Source organism: Podarcis raffonei, chromosome 7 (assembly GCF_027172205.1).
Source record: "Podarcis raffonei isolate rPodRaf1 chromosome 7, rPodRaf1.pri, whole genome shotgun sequence".
NCBI classification, from domain to species: domain Eukaryota; kingdom Metazoa; phylum Chordata; class Lepidosauria; order Squamata; family Lacertidae; genus Podarcis; species Podarcis raffonei.
Genome location: NC_070608.1, coordinates 48,825,152 through 48,846,263, shown reverse-complemented (window position 1 = coordinate 48,846,263; position 21,112 = coordinate 48,825,152). Strand labels below are relative to the sequence as shown.

The window sequence follows — 21,112 nt, the reverse complement described above, 5'->3', positions numbered from 1 at the left end:
TGTTTCTCTCTGGTCGGGGACAGAGGGTGGCGCTTGGGGGGGAATTGTCATCGCGCCACTCCTTGGTGTGTGGAGTGCCTCAGGGTGCGATACTCTCCCCAATGCTTTTAAACATCTTTATGCGCCCCCTCGTCCAGCTTGTCCGGAGTTTTGGGCTGGGTTGCCATCAGTATGCCGATGACACCCAACTCTATCTGTTGATGGATGGCCATCCTGACTCGGCCCCAGACACACTGACCAGATGTCTGGAAGCTGTGGCTGGATGGTTTCGTGGGAGCTGGTTGAAGTTAAATCCTTCGAAGACAGAGGTCCTCTGGCTGGGATGGGATGATATGGGATTGAGGGGGCAACTCCCATCTCTTGCGGGGGTGCAATTAGTGCCAGCACCATCCGTTAAGAGTTTGGGTGTAATCTTCGATACCTCCCTCTCTATGGAGGTGCAGATTACAGCTATAACAAAGGCGGCATTTTTTCATCTCCGCCAAGCTAAGCAGTTGGCTCCTTACCTCTCTCACCCTGACCTAGCCACTGTGATCCACACGACGGTCACCTGCAGACTGGATTATTGTAACTCGCTCTACGTGGGGCTGCCCTTGAGACTGACCCAGAAACTCCAGCGGGTGCAGAATGCCGCGGCGAGACTCCTTATGGGGTCTTCGCTGCGAGATCACGTTCATCCGGTACTATACCAGCTGCACTGGCTCCCGGTGGAGTACAGGATCAGGTTTAAGGTGCTGGTTTTAACCTTTAAAGCCCTATACGGCCTAGGACCCTCGTACCTACGGGACCGCCTCTCCTGGTATGTCCCACGGAGGAACTTACAAATAAAAACATCTTGAAGGTCCCAGGCCTCAGAGAGGTTAGGCTGGCATCAACTAGAGCCAGGGCTTTCTCGGCAGCGGCTCCAATCTGGTGGAACACTCTGTCACAAGAGACTAGGGCCCTGCAGGACCTGACATCTTTCCACAGGGCCTGCAAGACAGAGCTGTTGCACCAGGCCTTTGGTCAGGGCGCAGCCTGACTTCCTCCTCTGGCAATCTGCACAGAATTTTGCTTAAATGTTGCCATCAATTTGATTTTAATTAATTTTTAGAATGAAATGTTTTTAGAATGTTGGATTATTTGATTGTTGTTAGCCGCCCTGAGTCCGGCTTCGGCTGGGGAGGGCGGGATATAAATAAAATTTATTATTATTATTATTATTATTATTATTATTATTATTATTAATTATTTCTGTCTCCATTCCATCTGAATCAGGTGCAGCAGTGCAGATGGTAGACCAGTGTCTGGAAGCAGTAATGGCCTTTATGAGGGGAGGGCTAACAAAATGAGAATGAATCCTAAAAAGACAGAGGTGCTCTTGGTTGGTGGTTTATGTATTTGGGAAATGGTGAAAGAACCTGTTCTGGACAGATTTGCACTCCCCTTGAAGGAGCAGACACATAGTTTTGGATCCAGGTTAGTCATGGGAAACTCAAATGGCTGCAGTGGTTAAGAGTACCTGTCTCCAGCTAGGATTGTTTTGCCAGCTATAGCCATTCCTGGATTGGGATAGCCCTGCCACAGTGATCCATTGTAACTTCATGGCTAAATTACTGTAATGTGCTCTACATTAGCTTTCCTTGAAGATGGTTTGGAGGCTGTAGCGGTTGTTGAATGCTGCTGCGAGTATTGACTGGCCTATTATTATATATGGAACTCATAGAAAGGTGGGGGTCATGTGACTTTGTCATTTTTCCCATTGTGTAACAAACTGGTAGCATTCGCTCTTGAGCTCTTATGCATGCACAGGTACAAACATACCTGTGTGCATGCCCGATATGGAAAAAAGGTAGTAGAGGGCAAGGGATGGAGTGGAAGGATACAAACAGAGCAAAACAAGCACAATATGGATACATTCCAACTTCCTCCACCCATTGGGATGGGTGCAGAATAGCCACCATTTCCATGATGGAACATGCGAAAGCTAACCTGCCTGTTGCAAGCACAGAAAATTCCAATCAGAAAAATCAGTTTGTGGAATAGCATTTCTTGGCTGAAAGTACCCCATTTCTTCCTTAGTTCCCAAGTACAGGAGGAACAATACAAATAGCACTGGCTTCAAGTGTGTGCTTCTGATACAAATTAAGACAAGTTAAGCTGTTTTGCCAGCAAAGGTCAGCTCTTTTTAAGTCTAATTTGGCAGGTACCTTGCAGGCATTTGATACAAAACCTGCAAGGACTAAAGGACACAGAGTCAGAAATCTGATAATTAAGCCTTCAAGGGCCTGTATCAGATTCACTTCTTTTTCTCAGGTGGGAAGTTTCTACCTGCCTTGCATTGTGAAGTATTTCACACCCAGTTAGAATCTATATATATTGACCACCATACTTTTACAAATCAGAACTGCTAAGAGATGTAATAAAATAACCAGTTTAATTTGTGTTATATTTTGAAGAAAGTGTGAGCAGCAGCCATACAGATAATGAACAGTATATTCCAGCAATGTACATTTTAAGTGGAGCAGACTAGATCCCTGCCCTACTGCCATGCCCAACCATGCTTGCCAGTTGTATGTCCAAATATAGCTGTGGCCTATTTTCAACCCACAAATGTGTATAATCTGTCCTCATTCCCACCACACACGAGCTGGAACCTGTGACTGCTTCTGTAAAATCTGAAGTACAAGTTCAAATGTGCAGGTACTGTTCAGCTTATTTGTTTTGTGAGAGTCTGCTCCCAGCTTTCAGTGTTTTTAGCCAATGAATGAAAACATAGCAATGACTGGCATTTTGAAAAGCAGATCTAGCGAAATAGAAAATCAGTTACACACCAGTGTCTAGTGAAGCAACTTTTTGGTTACTTTTTCAGTCTTCTCTGCCCTGTTGGTTGCCACTCTTGACTGATGTTAACACTTCTTCTTTAAAGTCGGTGTTAGAACTTTAATGAAAAATTGCTATCTGTATGAGGCCTCAGCTTCAGGATGCTTTTATCCAGATATGTTACCTAGGATTATTTCCATTTCCAGGTACATTTTCTTCTGTTAGAGAAGAACTACAAGAAGCTATTGTTAGCTTCTTGAAGCAAGATGTCGAGTCTGGGGCCCTTCCTTGTAAAATAATTTTTTAATAACCAGGAAAATGTGTGCATTAGAACAAGGGTTGCTCCAATATGAGTGCAATTAGTCAAGAAAGTGTCCTGCAGGGATAGAACTTGGAAAAAGTTTATTAATGGAAAAAGTTAAGGTACTTATCTGTACCTTTTCTGTGTTTGAAAACTTAACTTTTTGGCTGAAATATTTTTGAAAGCTGGTTCTTATTATGGTAGAGGGTTTATCCTTCTCAGTTATCACCAACAGCTACACTGCAATTACCTTCCCAGTTAGTCATGAGAGTCTAATGTCAAAATGACTCAAAGCGTTTAGTAGAAAATTTCACTATGCTCCATAAAAGATTTTTAACATTAGATATAGTGCAGGATAATATATTTTAACAATAATGGTTACATGATTTTGTAAGAACAAACAAGGATTCACTTTCACTTTAATATATGTCTTTTCTCTCCCTTAGTGTTACGTGATTGACCAGAATTCAAATTGGGAGCTGGCGGGGACTCCTGTCGTACCACGTGGCCTGCCCATGGATTTCCCAACTACCAACTGCCTAGTCATGTGTTGCTTCCAGGGGCTTGGGGCCCGATGCAACAGGCTGCAACTGCCGCCCCCATTGGGACCAGGTAAAAGAGGTCATTTTCTTTCTCTCTAATTAGGACCACAAAGACATATAGTGAGGTGAGAAACACTCTGCACAGATTCAAGCTTTGTACACATCATACATTTGAAGCAGATGGCTTCACCTAAAGAATCCCAGATTCTTTATCTTTACCACAGCTACAGTTCCCAGCACCCTTTGTGCAACTCCAGCTGATTTGTCAGCTCTGGCTGCTCCTGGGCAGATATAATATTGCCACAAGGACCAAAGCCCTTGTGGTTTCTGACTGAACCACTGGGGATGGTCTTGAAGACGGTCTGGAAACTTCTGTTCAGGGGGGCAGCCCATCAGGAGCATGTTTAACACCTAACATCACATACTAGGGGGTTTGTATCAATTTTGGATTTTGGGCTTGTCAGAGGTGAAGTGGGGTTTGTACAAGGTGATACAAGTCAAAGCAGTGGCTCTTGAAGTGATTCGGTTCATGGTGTTTGGTGATCCAGATATGTATGACAAAATAAAACTAAATGTCTTTAAGCCTACCATATAAGGAAACCACCAGGGAAGGGAAAGCAAATGCCATAGGAAAGGCCTGTAATTAGAAGGAATGATTTTACCAAGAAAGTTAATCGCTTTTAGTTCTCTTCCCCCACCCCCAAATTAAATGAAGATTATAATAATATCGTAATATATTTATTTATATCCCCACCTCATTCCTTGACAGGTGGCTTAGTTACAGATAACTAGCGCAAAAGTCATTGGACCTATTTGTCTGCAGTTTGGCAGGTTTCTTACCCAGGGAAAATATTATTTGACTGAAGATAGTAAGGATTGGTTTTTGGAATGTTATGTACACAGGAAATGTATACATGCTCAAATGCTGAGCTATGACCTCTCAGGATTCAGAATGTCCGACTCTGCCACAGTAATGTAATCATTTGAAAGCCTTGTACTAAGTTAAGCTGAAGGCAGTTCCATGCCATAGCAGTCTATTTATTAAATGAGATTGTATTGTATATGTAATTATTTATTAAGCTGAGAAGCCAGACAGGGTAAACAAATGTTTACAGTATAATACATTAAGCATTTTCAGGGTTTAATAAAAATGATTGTCACTCACTGTGCTTCACAAAAGATTTCTTTTTAATGAATAAATAATTTGATGAAATCAAAAAAATATTTACAATATAAACAAATCAGGAAAAGCTTTGGATATATTAATCTGATCATCCTGTATTTTTTCCATTTTCTTAATGGAAAGTCTGTCAAGTCTCTCCTTTCTGAAACAATACAAGTTGGACAGAAAATACAATTCAGCAAAGTTAATGTGGTTTGTTTGTGTAGCTATTAGTTAGGTTGAAGCTACAAATGCTTTGTTTTATTAGGAGCAAATAGGATACAAATGTAACTAAAATACATTATCAAAATGCTAGACGGCATTCTCCACAGAACAAAAATGTACACTATAGTCTCTGACAACAACAGAGGATCACTGCCAACAAAAAAGTACAACAGAAAAGTACAAATTTCTTCATTAGAATAGAATTGTGCTCTTTAATTTACCAGGTGACTAGACTGGTATATCAAGTTGATGGATTTATATGATAGTGGTTTCCAATCACTGAAGTGCATTTTTTGTGTTACTGTGGGATTTGTAGGTGTCTCAAACAACGGCCATACTGTGGAAAATGGGCAGTGCAAGCATTTATTTTTTTGGGAAAGACGCTCTTGGGCTCTTAAAAAGAGCCAGTACAAAGCAATATAAGCATAACACTGAGAAGTCCTCATCTCATACACACAGATATCATGAAGCAACTTGCTTTGATTGTGGTGGTGAAAGGTTTTGATTCCTCCCAGCACTATTTGCACCATCAGCCAGAATTCAAGTACTCCAAAGCCACTTCATAGCAGAATTTATATTGATCCTGGAAAATCAAAATATGAAAACAATGTCAATTGCAGCAAGGACTAAATGAAGGATACAAGTTTTCTTTTTCAATTACCGCATTTTTCGCTCTATAGGATGCACCTGACCATAGATGCACCTTGTTTTAGAGGAGGAACAAGAAAAAAAAATTCTCCCCCTCTCTGCCCAGCGCCCCTTCAGCGAAGCGGCAGGAGGCGCTGCGCAGAGAGGAGGAGAATTTTTCCCCTTGTTCTCCCCCTCTAAAACAAGGTGCCGTTCAAGGTGCATTCAGTCACCTTCAGGCGGCTACCTTGGAAGCCTGGAGAGCGAGAGGGGTCGGTGAAGGCAACCCGAAGCCTCCGGAGCGCTGTGGGAGTTCCCGTTGCGCTCCGGAGGCTTCGGGTTCCTTTCGACCTGCTCTTTGGGGCTGGTGGGGGGAAGCCCACTGCCAGCCCCAAAGAGCAGGCCGGGGAGCAGCGGAAAGGCACGCCGCCTTTCCGCTGCTCCGCAAGCTTCTCGGGGCTGCTGGGGAAGCCCGGGTCCCCCCCCCCCAGCCCCAAAGAGCAAAGAAGCCAAGACAGTGAGCAGGACGCATCCCACTCGCTGTCTTGGCTTCTGCCATAGCCACGAGCAACCTCTCCAGCTGGGAGAGGCTGCCTGCGCGCGGCTATGGCAATAGCCCCACCTCCCACAGGAGCCGCGCACAGCTCCTGTGGGCTTTTCTACGAGGAGGAAGGGACTGACTGGCCATGTCAGTCCCTTCTCCCTCCTGAGGAAAAGCCCGCAAGAGCCGCGCGGAGCTTGTGTGTGCGGAGCTTTTCCTGCCTGCCTCCCCCCTGCATTTGCTCCATAGGACGCACACACATTTCCCCTTCATTTTTGGAGGGGAAAAAGTGCGTCCTATAGAGCGAAACAGACGGTAGTTATAATTACATAATAATACAAATTTCTGTGCAGATTTATACATGGTTAATGTTCATCAGTTTTAAAACCCTATTGCATTGGCAATAAGATTATTCACATAGGTAAATAAATAAGTAGAACACTTGGAAATTTCTGTTACAGAAAAGTGATAGAACAGAGGGAAGGAAAGAGCCATATATGTTTCTCTGAGCTCTTTAGTTCATATTTATTTTACCCTTCTTCCAAACGCTGAAATCACAATGACCAAGTACTTGTTTAGCTATCCAAAGCCCTTTTAGCAGGATGCAACCATCCTTACACTACTGATGAACAAAGTAGACCATAATACCCTGATGCTTTGCGATGTCTTATATAGTTTTTCTAGAACAACAGCTGGCATTTCAGCAATTCTACATATAAGAAGTTCCATAAAACACTCTACAAGGAAATAATTGCTCTTGGCCCTTTGTTTCTGAACTCTTTTAATCCTTCTGCAAGATAGAAGAGCCATAATTAAATGCAATACTCTGAATGTCAAACTGAAATTCACAGTCTTGATAAATATTAGGAGATTAAGCTATTTATAAAATATATAATTTGAAAATCTGGCATTTCATTTTACATGACTATTATTTCTGCCACACAAAGGCTGTTCTCCATGTGGATTGCACTGCCAGAAAGGGAAATTAATAAGGATGTTCTGTTGAAAGTTGAAAGTTTTCACAAAAAAACCCAGCATACACTGAACAAGTCTCCTTGGGAGGAAAGCAGTGTAAAATACTTTTACAAGCCAAGTGATTTCATTATCCCCTTTAGAAAACAACAGGCTTGCTTTTATGAACCGCTCTCAGTTTAAATCTCAAAAATGTCACTGTGCCTTATGATAATAGGAATTTCCTCCCCTACTTAGTAGAGCAGTTTAAAAGCGCATACCAGAAGGTCCACCATGTTAGGCTTATTATTCCTCAAGGTCTTCACAGCATGGAAAACATCAACAGCCCTCTGGTGTCGCAGCATTTCACAAACAATACTGATTGCACAAAACGTCCCACTGCGGCCACCTCCATTTCTGCAAGAAAAGCAATGACTTGATTATTTTGTAGCTTTGTGTTATTTCCCCTTAATAGTACATGTGGGTCTTCCCCCACCCCCACCCCAAAAACCCAGTATGACATATGTTGATGTGCCAATCCACCTGGACAATAAGGACAATATTTGAGGGTTCACAGAGCATCTACTGCATTTAAGTCCCATAGCCTGATTTCAGGTATGGGCTTTTTTTGTGTAGCGCTGAAACTATATGTTTCTTACTTTCTTGACTATTGCTTCTAAACAACACCAGCCTATTTCACAAGGTGGGTGTTGGGGATTTTTGTGATGGTCTTGTTATTGAAGCAGTCTCTGGCCATACCATATCTACATGTGGACACGCAAAGTTCACACATGTCTTGGAAGGTAACTAAATGGTTATATGTCCTCCAGTTTTTTAACAACTGAAGAACAAACTTACAATTATTTATAAAAATTAAATTCAAATGGATTTTTTAAAAAAATATTCCTTAACTCTTCCAGTACAAGAAAATATATAAAATGGTCCAGATCAAAGTGAAGTCCACCTGTTGGTCTTATTTCTTGTAGATATAAAACCTCTTTAATTCCACTTTATCTGATTACGTTTTAACTCATTGCCTCCGGAGAGCCTCTGGCAGTCAAGAGTAAAAGCAATGGGCTAAATGGACAAATATTTTGACCTTGGATAAAACAGTTTCCTATGTTCTAATGTTTTGTACTAACACAATTGATCAGTATCAGATTATGTCTAGATTCATTTAGCTGAACTATCCTCATTTTGATGCAATTTCTAATTGCTCAATGTTCTAAAAACCCACAAACAAACCTACACACTACTGAAGGTATGAGAGATTCCCAAACTTCTTATTTTTGTCTTGTGGAAATAAGCAGGAAGAGTGGCTGCAGAGAAAACAACTTTACTTTTGGAACTGAATTAAATCATGATCCAATTCAGGGGCCAATTCACATTCAATACTCCCGACCATGGTTGGGGGATCAGAAGCGGGCTGCAGAACTACATGCTTCCTCTTCTGGACCCTTAATTCTTTAACTTCCAAAATTCCCTCTACTGCCCTGAACCACAATTAAGGCTTTCCATTAGAATATCCACTACCCATGGCCCATACTAACCAGGAATCTATGCTTTGGGTAGTGGAAACAAACTCATGGTCTGGATCCTAGTTCTTAAGACATGTTTTAACAGATTGAGAGTATTGTATCTGTCTAATAAGATGAGAAAACAAAAATGTGAGGCCTCTGTGTTCAGATGCATGATTAGATATAGCATTTAATAAAACTTTCTTCTGAAAATTAAAAATAACCATAGATAATCTCTCTCCTTCTGGAAACTCTATTATTTCCACAACTATTCTAATCAGCATCTTTAGATTCTACTTCATTGAAAATAATAAACTTTAATAATTACCAGAGTGCAGACTAGTTAGCTTGCAGCTTTTTAAAGCTAGAACTCACAAATGGTTGATTTTCAAAGGAAGTGACAATATGGCACATCTGTCACATCCAGGCAGGATGAAAAGAATGTTCCCTGCTGCCAAATACTGGATGATATTGTGCCATTCTTTGAGCATTTTAATTAAAATTAAGTCATTTAAAAGGATTATGTTGGATGGTTTCCCCCACTTTCTGTGCTGCCTGGAAGTGATGTATATGCGTGTGTGCAGGAGATGTGGTACAGCCATTTAATATCACGAATAATTGAGATGATATCAATTTGCATTTTAAAAGGACCTCCCAGATATGGATCTCAAACCATTAATAAGCAAAACCTCACAAGATTAGGAATTATAATTTCTATTCAACAGGTGGGAAAACTAGATACCATGATCAGGGAGCAAGTGATAATTTTGGGGGGAACCATAGCAAGCAGTTTTAACCCCCCCAACAATGACACCTTACAGTTCTTAGGAAGGGGAGTGGGACAGAGATGAAAGTGAATAGTCAGTGCTTGGTAGAATAAGTAAGGGATGAGGAGATTTTTTAAAAAGCTGTAGTAGAGCAAGAGGGATATCTTGAGGTGTGGTGGATAAGCTTGATGAATAAAGGCAAAATAAGAGACTGAAATACAGTATCATATCATTATACAAATCATGGTATGAACACCCTTGGAATAATGTATACTGTTGTTATTATAATAATAATAATTCAATTTCTGTACTGCCCTTCATTCAAAGATCACAGGGTGTACAATATAAAAGCATCAAAATATGAAGCATAAAAACTATTGCTATTTTTCTAGAAAAAGAAGACCTGGAACTCTCTTATCTAGTCCATTACAGAGGAAAGACAAAGGTCCAGCACATCCACTACCACACCTGCAAATGTAAAGGAGGAGTCATCAACATATTGCTGGCAATGTACTGAAAGACGTTTCATGTAGGTGTTCAACATCATGGGGGATAAGATGAACCCTGAGGAACCCACATTGAAGGCTCCACAGGGCTGAAGAACATTCTCCAAGCATCACCCTCTGGAAATGACCATCACCACAAAGTGGTGAAACCCACTCTGAGCTTGGACAAGCCACTCCAGAAGGATACCATGGTCGATGGTATTGAAAGTCACTGAAGAAGTCAAGGAGAATTAACATTTCCTCTGTTTCTCTCCCAACAGAGGTCATCATACAGCATAACCCAAGCAGTTTCTGCGCCAAAACCAAGCCTAATGGTTCTCTTTTTTTCCTCTTAAAGCCATCTAAGCTAGTGGCCAATATTCACTTACAAGCAATGGACGACTGTACGGCCTTCACCTCCATTGTATTCTTCCTGCCATTTGTCTACCTGACGTATGAGTTTCAGAAAAGAACGTTTGGATACAGGAGTGTCTCTATACATGGGCCATCCTAGGAACTGAAATTGCTGCACCATTCGATAGCCGTCCTGGGGCTGTGGGGACCCAACCAGTAGAAGAATAAAAAGACAGCATTATTTATTCTACATCCAAATAATATATACGTTACATGCTCTCATCAACAGTGATTATTAAAGCAGATTACTACTTGTTATTTGCTACAGGAATTCTCATTTGGGAGTTATGACTCTGAATCTTAGAGATATATTAAGATGATTTTCTAAACTGCTGAATATACAAATATACTAGAGTGGAACAATGGTACAGCTGCAAGAGCCAATATTATAGCAATCACCAGCTAGGCAAAGTGAAATTTGCAATATAGCTCCAATTATGGCTGCCCTTTTTATATGCTCATCATTTTCAAATTTTCAGAATGAACTTTCATTGTGTGATGACTGATTGTTAATAAGCCAAATAAAGACCCACATATTCAGAATAACATCACTTCATTAGCATCTCTCTCCAAAGACACATTTTATTTTATATGTGAATGAAATCTTTCTACTAATTTATAAGAAAGGGAAGGAAATGTTTTCTCATTCTTGACAATCCTACATATTCAATAATCTTGATTTACATTTCTGAATGCTGTGAGATAAAAGAAAGTTTCAATTGGCACTTTGGATTTGAAAAATATCCAAAAGAGGTTTCAAGCCTTTTAAGCTGTATCTTGCAACCCTAGGGTGTGAAAATTAAGCTGTATCTTGCAACCCTAGGGTGTGGAAATATTCAAAACCTCAAGTTCTAATATGCCCCCTTAATTTTTGGAAACTTATCTACATATATCACCAAACAAAAAGGCTTGTCAATTTTGTCCCTCTCATTACTAAGCACAATAATTTTAAAAGAAAACTCTGGGGAAAAAAGCTGAGTAGACTTCTACAATATTTTCTTAAGTAGGAGGTAGTAGATGATTATTGTTTAGCTAAGTAGGCCTTTTCTGAGCATTGCATTCTGAGCATACAGTTTTACATGTAAAAAGTTTGTTTCAATTTAACATCAGACGCAATACAAAGGAACTCAAAAAAGCTAGGAACCATAATTATTATTATTTGTTATAAATCCACATGTGAATTAGATTTTTTGACCATCTTCCAAGAAACAAATAACTGAATAAGGTCCTTACTCTTGCTGCATTATAAATTCGGAATATCCGGCTGATAATGTCTTCTTCTAAATCAGCAGAAACAAACTCCACCTGAATAGGACCATGTCGATGAACTCCATTTTCAGGCCAATATTGTGGACACAACTGTAGAACAAAAAGATCAATAAACACATAGACATATTATCTACAAAATATGTTTCGGCATGTCGCCCTATAGCTTAATCCACTGGCTTTCACATGTGAACAGGTGGGCCAATGTGCCCAAAGCGCTCCATAGAAGAACGGGTGCCCTGTCCCTCTCTGTGCTGGGGAATGCTCCAAATGCTAAATCACTTCCAAGCATTAAAGAGTAGAGATGAGGGAGAAGCTTGATTTAGTTCAAATCTGAAGGTGAACATACCTAATCTGCCCTTTCTGAAATAATACACAAACCAAAGGACAGCCTTCCTTCACAATTCTCCAAAATTTGCCACACAGTTTTCTGGCCAGGTAACGTGTGCTAAAATGTAAAAACTAGTGTACAAATACAGTAAATGCATATAAATATAAATGCATATATTATTTGGGGAAGGGGTCAGGCAAGTTTCTTTGAAGATGAAGACCAGATGGCCACTACAGTGCCATTTCAAAGGGATGAGCTGGGTTGCAATAGCTGCATCTAAGTGACAAACATCCAAAAGGGCAATGGGGGCGGGGTGTAGGCTAGAGAGTTGCAGTCTGAGCGAGCTGTAAGGAGATGCTGGCGACAGAGGAGCCAAAGCTTTGACTAATGAAGAGGTGTCAATGCTGTGAGCCCTTCCATCCTAAATAAAACCATGTATCTTAAAAGACACTAGGATCTCTGCTGACCTTTCTTCCAAGAAAACTGAGCCTTGGGTAAGTGCACAACTCTCACAGCTTGTCAGATGGCGTGGCGTGCAACAGTCTGCCACTACCTATGCTTGTATAGAGCTTCATATGCGTATTGTTCCCCCATTGGAGCTATGGATCATAACTTATTTTGCAGGTTTCCAACAAAAAGTGAGCATTTTAAGCCTTAATATATTTTTTGTTCAATAACAATGTTACAAAACTTTTGCCGAATCACACAGGAACGATTCTAATTCTCACATAGTACTATCTTGTACAGAGTTACATATATATAGGTTCCATGGAAATCAGTGGGTATATAATTGATGTACAACCCTTTTACTAGACTTTTATTTCTGTTTATTTATTTACAGCATTTCTGGACCCTTTTCAATGAAACGATAAAATAAATCTAATTATAACTGTATAAAATCAATAATTTAAAAATGAACACCAGCTGCAATAAGCTCTCAGGCTAATTCCTAAATGTCTGGCAGAACAAAAAACTTCCACCTGTTTCTGAGAATCATCCAGGGAAGTACACAGATGGATTTCTCTGAGGAGAGCATTCTATCTAGGATAGTCATATTGGAGATGCTGTCCCTGGAGATATTTGAGCACAATGTAGAACCTTAGGTCAGAACCAGATTTTGAATTGGGTTTGGTTTAATCCAACTACACTCATCTTCTTTTATACAATTTTGCCCTAGTATTGCTTGCTGCTAAATTCTTAAACCTTTTCGGCATTTGGAGTGACAGATTTCTGACATTAAACATCAGTTTAGCAATAGCCTGTGACAGCATGCAAGGGTGCTGTCAAACACCTCAACGTGTTGGGCATTATTTGAGGCGCACACACCACCAGAAGCCCAGTCTCTATCCCCAGGGTATGATAAACAGTTCATAGCTGGAAACCAAACCCTATCCGTTACTAAATTCCCAGAGGCAACATTTTGCTTTCAGTTCACCACTACTGGATAATACCAGAGCTGCCTGGAAGTTTTGCTGATTTTTATATTTGTGAATGTCTTGTTTCACCTTTGAAAACTTGTCCCAGAAAGTTTAAGTAGCCAGAGGGGTTCACAGACATTACAGAGCTGTATTCTGGTTGATTTACGTGTTAGATAACGCTGTGCAGGTTGAACAGTCTTACAGGGCTGTTTAATCCTTCACCTTCCAATATTCCCAGAAATCAATTTATAAGTGAGCTATGGATTATTTAATAGAAACAGACACACCTGACACAGTGGGAAAAGAAAAAAATATGGAGGGTTTCCAAGGGATGTACTTACTCAGGAATTCTCCTGGGCAAGACTTGGGAACAATAGTGAAGTGAGCACAAAAGGAAACTTTTCCTGCTAGCATGAGGACTGTGTTCATATTAGGACTTTTCGAACATAATACAAAACTATTATTTAGCTTTAAGTGTATGAACAAAATGTTTTTACTATATTTTGGTAACCAATCTAATGAATAGTCTGTGTGACTGATGCAATATAGGGATAAAGGAGTTATTTAAAATTAAAAGTGTAAATGAACGTTATGATTGCTCTTTCCCTTTCCGTGTCCCTTTTACCCTTTGAATACTGAGTTGAATCTGTTAATTAAAATCTTGTAACTGACACTGGTGAAAGTAGCAGAGCAGATGTAGTACCTGAGAGCAAGCATGCCCCAGTGGTTTTAAAAGGCAGCTAAGACCAATGGGAAGCTAAAACAGCTTAGTGCTCTTGTATATTCAAATCAGGGAGCAGATATTCAAATGTGCATTTTAGTGGCAGCTAAAAGTCTAGGTCCCTGGAGCCTTTCCTCTTTCACTCTGAAAAACAACCTACCCACGCACAAAAACAAGGATTTTGCATTTCATATATTTCCCTTGAGATAGGTGAGTGTGGCTGGGGTTTAAGAATATGAAAGGGGAGTGTCTGCAATTTGTAAAAACTGACTTGCATTAGTGATGATTTTCATAAAAATGATAACAAAATTATTCTAATGCTAATACAAATACTTTCCTTTAACTATTAAAACTGTTCATGATGAATCCACTCCAAACACTGCTTAGTTAAAACATTTAATTAAGAAGTACATACTATGGGCATGAAATTGTATAGGAACAGTGGTCAGGAATTATGCATTTTGCATCCATTGTTTGAGTCTAATGCCAAGATAGGCAGCTACCATTTAGCTACCAAAGGAAGGCTGCAGTGGATGCTGTTTTGCAAGCATCCAGAACTCAGCATGGTATGCATTTAGAGAAATGATAATCCAGACACTCTTGTGCTCAGATACAGTGAGGAGTGGAGAGCTGGTGTCCAAAAGATTACTAATTTGAGGGGTGAAAATGATGAGACACTGGGATATCTTTCTGACACCTATCAACCCCAGTGTTTCATCCCTGTTTGAGATGATAGACTAGTCTGATGGCGTATATGAACATCCTTTGAGATGTTTACTTCCGCTATAGTAAGTTTACAAGGTAATTGACGAGCCCATACAAGTTCTACAGTGGCCCTGTCATACTCAGTCTAGAGAGGTGTGTGAAACAAGTCGCAGAGGCAGAAGGGTGTATACACACGAGAAACATGATTAAGAACTGTTTAAATTTCTTAACTGATGTCATTACTTTCTAATGTTGTTTTATGATTACAAGGTATTGTTGTATACTTAGCAGGATATGTTTTATGCAGAGAAACTTTTTTATAGTATATTCTGACATTTTAAGCAAGTAAAATTAAAATTCTTTGGTTTTCTGAGAGCAGTTTATGTGCTTGCTAATGTAGACTTAGAAAGCTAAATGTTGTCCAAGCACAAAATTAAAAGATTTAAATTCCTCACACCCCAAAACATATTTTTAAGACCCCTAATTGAAGACCCCCTAAAATGGGATGCCCTAGAATATAGTGCATTATCCTCAGATTGATGCATTATATTCCACAGGGGGTGGGGAATGTTCTAATGGAGATACACATATAAAGCCTTAACCAATTAAAAAAGAAAAGGTTTGACTCTGATCAATGCTCATTTTCTTCAGAAAGGTAATATCAGTTGCAGTAAGTTGCACTTCAAACCCAAGGAATAGAAGTTGAGCTCATATGCGTAGTACGATGGATAATGTCTGACTGAGGCCAAACTTCAAATTTCCCTCTCAACAATAAAAGCTCAGACCTTGTGTCAGTCACTAGTTTTCTTTCTAATCTACTTCACAGGGTTGTTGATAGAACAGCATGGACTAATTTCTATGCAGAACACACACAGGATTCCTTGGACAAAAAGCAGGATACAAATGTAATAAATAAAACATGATTAAACATGTAAAATAAGTTAACTAAAAGTTACAGCTTTGGGGCTTATCTATAACTGGTCTATTGACAAATACTCCACTAAACAAATGAATTGTTTCCAGTGTTCCTCCCCAGTACTGCAAATGGAACAGCTGCATAAAAGGAACTGGAACTAAAACCAGTCGACTGGCATTTTGTTAATGGTCAGAATGGGAATGAGTAATGAGTAACAGTCTGAGCTACAGTTCCAACAACAATTTTCTACAATACATTGCCTGAAGGAGTCTTGGCTTGAAAAGGATGCAATATCAGTTAAAATTATGGGGACTAGAGGAGCTAGCTTTGAGCATGATGTTTCATTCAGCGCATTTCTGTGACTTACTTGTGCTGGATCGACATCATTCAGCATAACTATTGATGTGCAGTGGTAGTCTAGAACCAGTCTCCAGAAATCTTTGACGGTGTTTGGTAAAGGATGCTGGGTAACGATAAAAGCTGAAGGCTGCTTATAGCTCTGTAAAACAAGAGAAAAGATAATTCCACTGAGCAAAACTGTCAGGATTAAAGCTTTAATAAGAAAGTATCAGCTGCAACAAAGGGCACTCAAGTCTAAGGGCATTAATAGATGACAGCGGTATTGAACAGCTTCAGAACAGCATGGGAGAGAGAAACAGAGGACATGTACAGACGTGTTTATTAGCCGAACTTTACTGGTGAAATCTGATGACTTGCTAGACTTCATGGAAGGGGCAGCAGTTGTTGAATGGATCTGGAATATTCAATGGAGCAATTTTATCACCGCTGGACAGGGACATGGCTGGTTTCGAGACCCCACCTACACAAATGGCGCCTCAATATACACTGGTGCTACAGTAGCATTATCATTGAACCAGCAATACCTATCACTCTTGAAATCTGCACATTAAATAAATACTACCAATAGAAGGGGCAAAAGGTGGGTACAGCAGGTGTGTAGTGTGGGAGGAATGGAACCTAGCTAGAACCTCTGGTCTGCTCATACTGTATGTTAGAAACAATGAACAGATTAACCAACTATTATGTGGCAATCCTATGGTCCAGTTAAGATGGCCACTATTATGTCAGGGCTAATAGAGGAACAACATAGTTGCAAGCCCATGCTCAACTAGCACCAAAGCCAAAAGTATGACACCTGCAGAAACGAGAGGAAATCTACTAACGCCACCAGCCACTCCCATAGCATCTCTGACACCTTTATTGCCACCCACCAATCATGTGGCTGCATTAGATATGTGATGATGGCAACCATCAATGGATGTCAATGAAACAACCCTACCTAGACACAATCTTTCTGCACACCTTTGTTACAATCAGGTTAATCCTCAGAAAACATTATATAAATGCATACTACTTTTATTACTCTTTAAAGGATTGCTTTTATGGAAGGTTATTTTAAATGTCTTCATTCTTCTCCAAAGTCTGCTTTCTTGGCATGTGTGACAGCCTTAATTACTGTTGCTCTAAAATGTCAGCGATACTCTACAAATCTCTAGAGAGTGTAAAACATGTTTAAGTATCCTTGTACTGATACCCTATTAGTGCTATTAAAACTTCCATGGCTGCATTTAACTGGAGTGGGGGGAGCGGAGGAGGGAGAAAGAATCATGTTTAGGAAATGTTCACTCATTCAGAAACGAACAGAGTGACTGACGTAACGGCTTGCATTCGACCTATACCAACTGGCATTATTTCCCTTCGTTAATTACTATGAAATTTAGAAGGAAAGAAAACTAAAACACCGCTGCAAACTTTTCATTACGCTGTTTGGTTGACTTAGGCTGCATTGTTTACACAATTGCATGGGAGTAAATCCTATTGTGGTATGTTAATGACAAACATCTGAGTAGACATGCACAGGATTGTACTGTTTTTGACATTGTGAATAGCTCTTTTCCTTCTTAGGTGTTATTATAATTAATATTCAAGTACTAGATAAGACATCTAGGCCATTTCCTTTGTCAATATTCCCCATCCCCATTTTCTAGTTCTCTTAATAAAGCTTTCAGACTTTAAACAATATCTATAAACATAGATTTGATAAAACAAATCTAGAATTTCAAATATATCCAAAAGTTGAAAGACTTTTAGAGGGGAGTCATTTTTCAGGAGCAAAAATTGAGCCCCCTTTTGCTGATTTTGCTTTTCTGTATTTTCCAGACTATTAACATCAGGGCAGGCGCTTACATCCATCAGTGCAGCATTGATGTAGTTACTGCTTTCCCCATCTATTGTAATGAGGAAAGGTAGGCATCTGTCTGGAGGAAGCACATCCATGCACCGATTCTTCTCGTGATTCCGTGGTAAAAGTGCTATGCTGCAGTCCTCCACGCGCAGAGTTGGAGTCACCATGTTAAGGGTCTACAAACAACAACAACAACACAATATGAGAGGAAGAGCTGATTAGCAATGAATGTGCCTTCAGAATAGGATTATGAGTATCTTTAATTTTAAAAGAGAGTCTGTGCTTCAGAGAATAATGAAAAATTCTGGTCTCACATTTTAAAAACAAACAAATAAACCTTACGATACAAAGGCCATTGTCCTGTTGTGCTTTTAAAAATGTATCCATGGCCCATGGCTTACCCTAAATTCTTCTTTGATCTGGCTTGAATTGGTCTGAGGGTCCAGTTTGTTCATTTCATAATATACAGATCTAACTTGAGAGGCTGGAACAGAGGTATCCCCACACAGACAAGCTTCCAATATCGCATCATGTATGAATACATACTGTTCCTGTAGAAGTAAAGAGATAGGTGATAGTACCCACATAAATGATAGGTTTTTCCCCAATGAAAAAATGAAGAACTAAATGTGGTTTTCAGCTTTTGCACATGCTGTTGAAAAACCAACTATAGTATCCGTTATCATAGTACAATACTACTGTGTTACATATTTACTGTAATTCACTAAATATGAAGGGCAGGTGTTTTTCTACCTTACGACTCCGGACTGCATTCCGTTTCCCCTTAGTCCCATTTTTGTTCTCTCCTCCTTGCAGAAGTGTATATGCTTTCAACCCACCACCGTAAGTGACCTGACAGCTGCAGCAGGAAATGCACTTCTTCATACAGAGCAGAGCTATACTATGGAACTCATGATGGTGTTGATGGCCACCAACTGAGATGGCTTTTAAAAGGGATTAGAGAATCTCATAGAAGAATGCTGTCAATGAGTACTAGCCTTGATTGTGGCACATTACTTTCCAGGATCAGAGGCAGCATGTCTCTTGAGCTCCAGCTGCTGGGAAACAACAGCAGGAGACTTCATGTACTGCATTTATGCTTCCAATAAGGAACTGGCCAGCCATGGTTACTTAATAGAAAACTCTCTACAGTACTGAGTAAATGAGTTTCCTCTGCTTGCTGAAGTCTCTCCTTAGGTGTCACATGTACTGCAAAATATTTCCTGATCCACCCCAGCCTCACCTTGCCAACAACCCCTATTGCCACCCATTGTGGTTTCATCCTCCCTACTTCATTTCTCACTCTGTGACTTCTCTTTCCACTTTTACTGTGTCACTCTAATGCATATTATAAGCCTTCTGCATGGCTCCATCTCTATCGGACACAAGCAGCTGATGCTAAATAATGCCAGGAAGCAGCAACAGGTCACATCACCTAAATGGATTTGAATTCTAACTTCTGGTAAAATGAAATGCATTTTTCTTATGCACAAGGAGAGAGACTGGAGCAGGAAAGGGTGATAGGAATACCTCAGTTTGCACCATGTTAACTCTTCGAGACCGAAGCTCTCTGACGCAGTTGTATATATCTACAACACCTTCCCTTTCTGCCATATCTAGCATAATGTCAATCACAATGAAACACCCAGTTCTGCCAGCACCGGCGCTGTAAATACAAAAGCACAATTAGTACGAGTTAAAAGTTCAGAAAGTGCTTGCCGTTGAATCTGAAAACAGATTCTTGAGTGGCATACGTAATGAACATCATTTGAATGTGCCTTAAATATATCATTAGGGGTTTTCAGCAATGTAGCTGACATCTTTCACATTTGAGGGTAACAATTTCTTATTAAGGATGCTATAGATCATTGTAACCTGTCTACAGACTGCTGTCTGTCGATCAGCAGTGGTTGAAAAAAAATGGCATTCAAATTAACATTGACTACAAACAGCTCAGCCCAGTGCGTGTTTAATTTAAAGGGATAAAATTAGACAGTGACCTTCTCAACTAGGCATGCCAGAAGGCCTTTTCATTGCACTAACCTGCAGTGTACAACCAGCGGGCCTGCATTTGGTGGGCTTTTGGACTTGACTTGCCGGACAAATCCTAGAAGTCCTGTAGCATGGTAAGGTACACCGTGATCTGGCCAACCTGTGAAGTGGAACTGCCTGATTTCTCGGATTTCATGGGCACCTCTCTGGTCATCCATCGTTGAATAAAAAGAGAAGAAAGGGGAATGTTGCAGAACGCATTTTAAAAGAAAACAAAAGCAGGAATTCCTTAATGTGGCACTTCTTAAAACACAATAGCTATTTAAAGTCCTGCCCCCACTTCTATTTCATAAGCCACTGGAGAGGAACATGTTGCTGTTTAAATGGGGGGGGGGGAAACCTGACCTCACCATTAGGGGGCAGTAGAGTATTACCCACAAAGTAGTTTGGAAAAAGGGTTGACTTTAAAGATGTTGCAACTTTAACACAGACATGATTAGAAACATATGAGAAACTATATCTTTAAACACTAACCTTTTCCACGGCAAATGTTCGAATAACATATTCTGCCAGGAGCTCTGTTTCTATTAGAGTGACTTTAATGTCTTTATATATCTCTGTGTCATCCGGCCAGTATTTACAGCACTTGACCTTTTAGAAATAATAAAAAAAATATCAAAAAAATCAAGGTTTATATATTTCAATTTGAAGCATTCCTTAACACTTTTGCAGTGATGTACAATTGAACTGACCATAAAACAGCCATGCTGCCTACACAAAAGAAATGGATCATTAGTTTTAAAGAACACAATCTTCTTTTTCAAAGAATCGTTCTGTGAGTTAAAGGTGGAAATAGCATTCAGCGCAAGTTGGGGAAATTGTATGAATCACGTTCGTATTTATGCCATGAACAGCTCAGTTAAAATAACCACTCATTTCCTGTTTTTCTCCCTGTTGAGGGAGTATCCAGAGGGAAAAGCAACAAAGCTGCATTTAAACATTCACAGCCTCCTGAAGTTGGTTATTTGTCTCTAAAGTGTCTCATTCCTTTATGAAAAAGCACACTGTGACATGATTCCTTTTTAGTGGAAGAAAGGTTTGTTTTATTTTTTGAGATATTAACTGCTCTGAAAACCTAACAGAAAAGCAGGGGTGGTGGTAACTATGTATGTGTGAAACATAACACAGAATGTGTAAAATCTGACATATGCAGTAATGAGATT

At 39.9% G+C, this 21,112-nt stretch overlaps 1 protein-coding gene and 1 long non-coding RNA gene across 13 annotated transcripts in view; one reads left to right on the top strand and one right to left on the bottom strand.

Annotated features, from left to right (window-relative positions):
- The first annotated feature begins 1,951 nt into the window (after positions 1–1,951).
- Positions 1,952–18,247, top strand: LOC128417605 (uncharacterized). Its single transcript, XR_008331502.1, has 2 exons — positions 1,952–3,715; positions 17,873–18,247. It is a non-coding gene; the product is annotated as an uncharacterized LOC128417605 (long non-coding RNA).
- The window catches only part of PTPRM (protein tyrosine phosphatase receptor type M), a 408,835-nt gene continuing 392,538 nt past the window's right edge, over positions 4,816–21,112 (bottom strand). For 6 of the 12 annotated variants that reach the window (XM_053396503.1, XM_053396505.1, XM_053396507.1 and 3 more), the window contains 10 exons: positions 20,424–20,540; positions 19,941–20,095; positions 19,428–19,563; positions 18,299–18,448; positions 17,900–18,073; positions 16,059–16,190; positions 11,568–11,693; positions 10,310–10,488; positions 7,433–7,568; positions 4,816–5,615 (listed from right to left, as the gene is read on the bottom strand). In XM_053396503.1, the coding sequence (XP_053252478.1) occupies positions 5,562–5,615; positions 7,433–7,568; positions 10,310–10,488; positions 11,568–11,693; positions 16,059–16,190; positions 17,900–18,073; positions 18,299–18,448; positions 19,428–19,563; positions 19,941–20,095; positions 20,424–20,540 (1,359 nt within the window). In that variant the 3' untranslated portion in view covers positions 4,816–5,561. The remainder of the gene's footprint in view (positions 5,616–7,432; positions 7,569–10,309; positions 10,489–11,567; positions 11,694–16,058; positions 16,191–17,899; positions 18,074–18,298; positions 18,449–19,427; positions 19,564–19,940; positions 20,096–20,423; positions 20,541–21,112) is intronic. The other 6 variants (XM_053396504.1, XM_053396508.1, XM_053396509.1 and 3 more) reach the window with 1 other exon arrangement.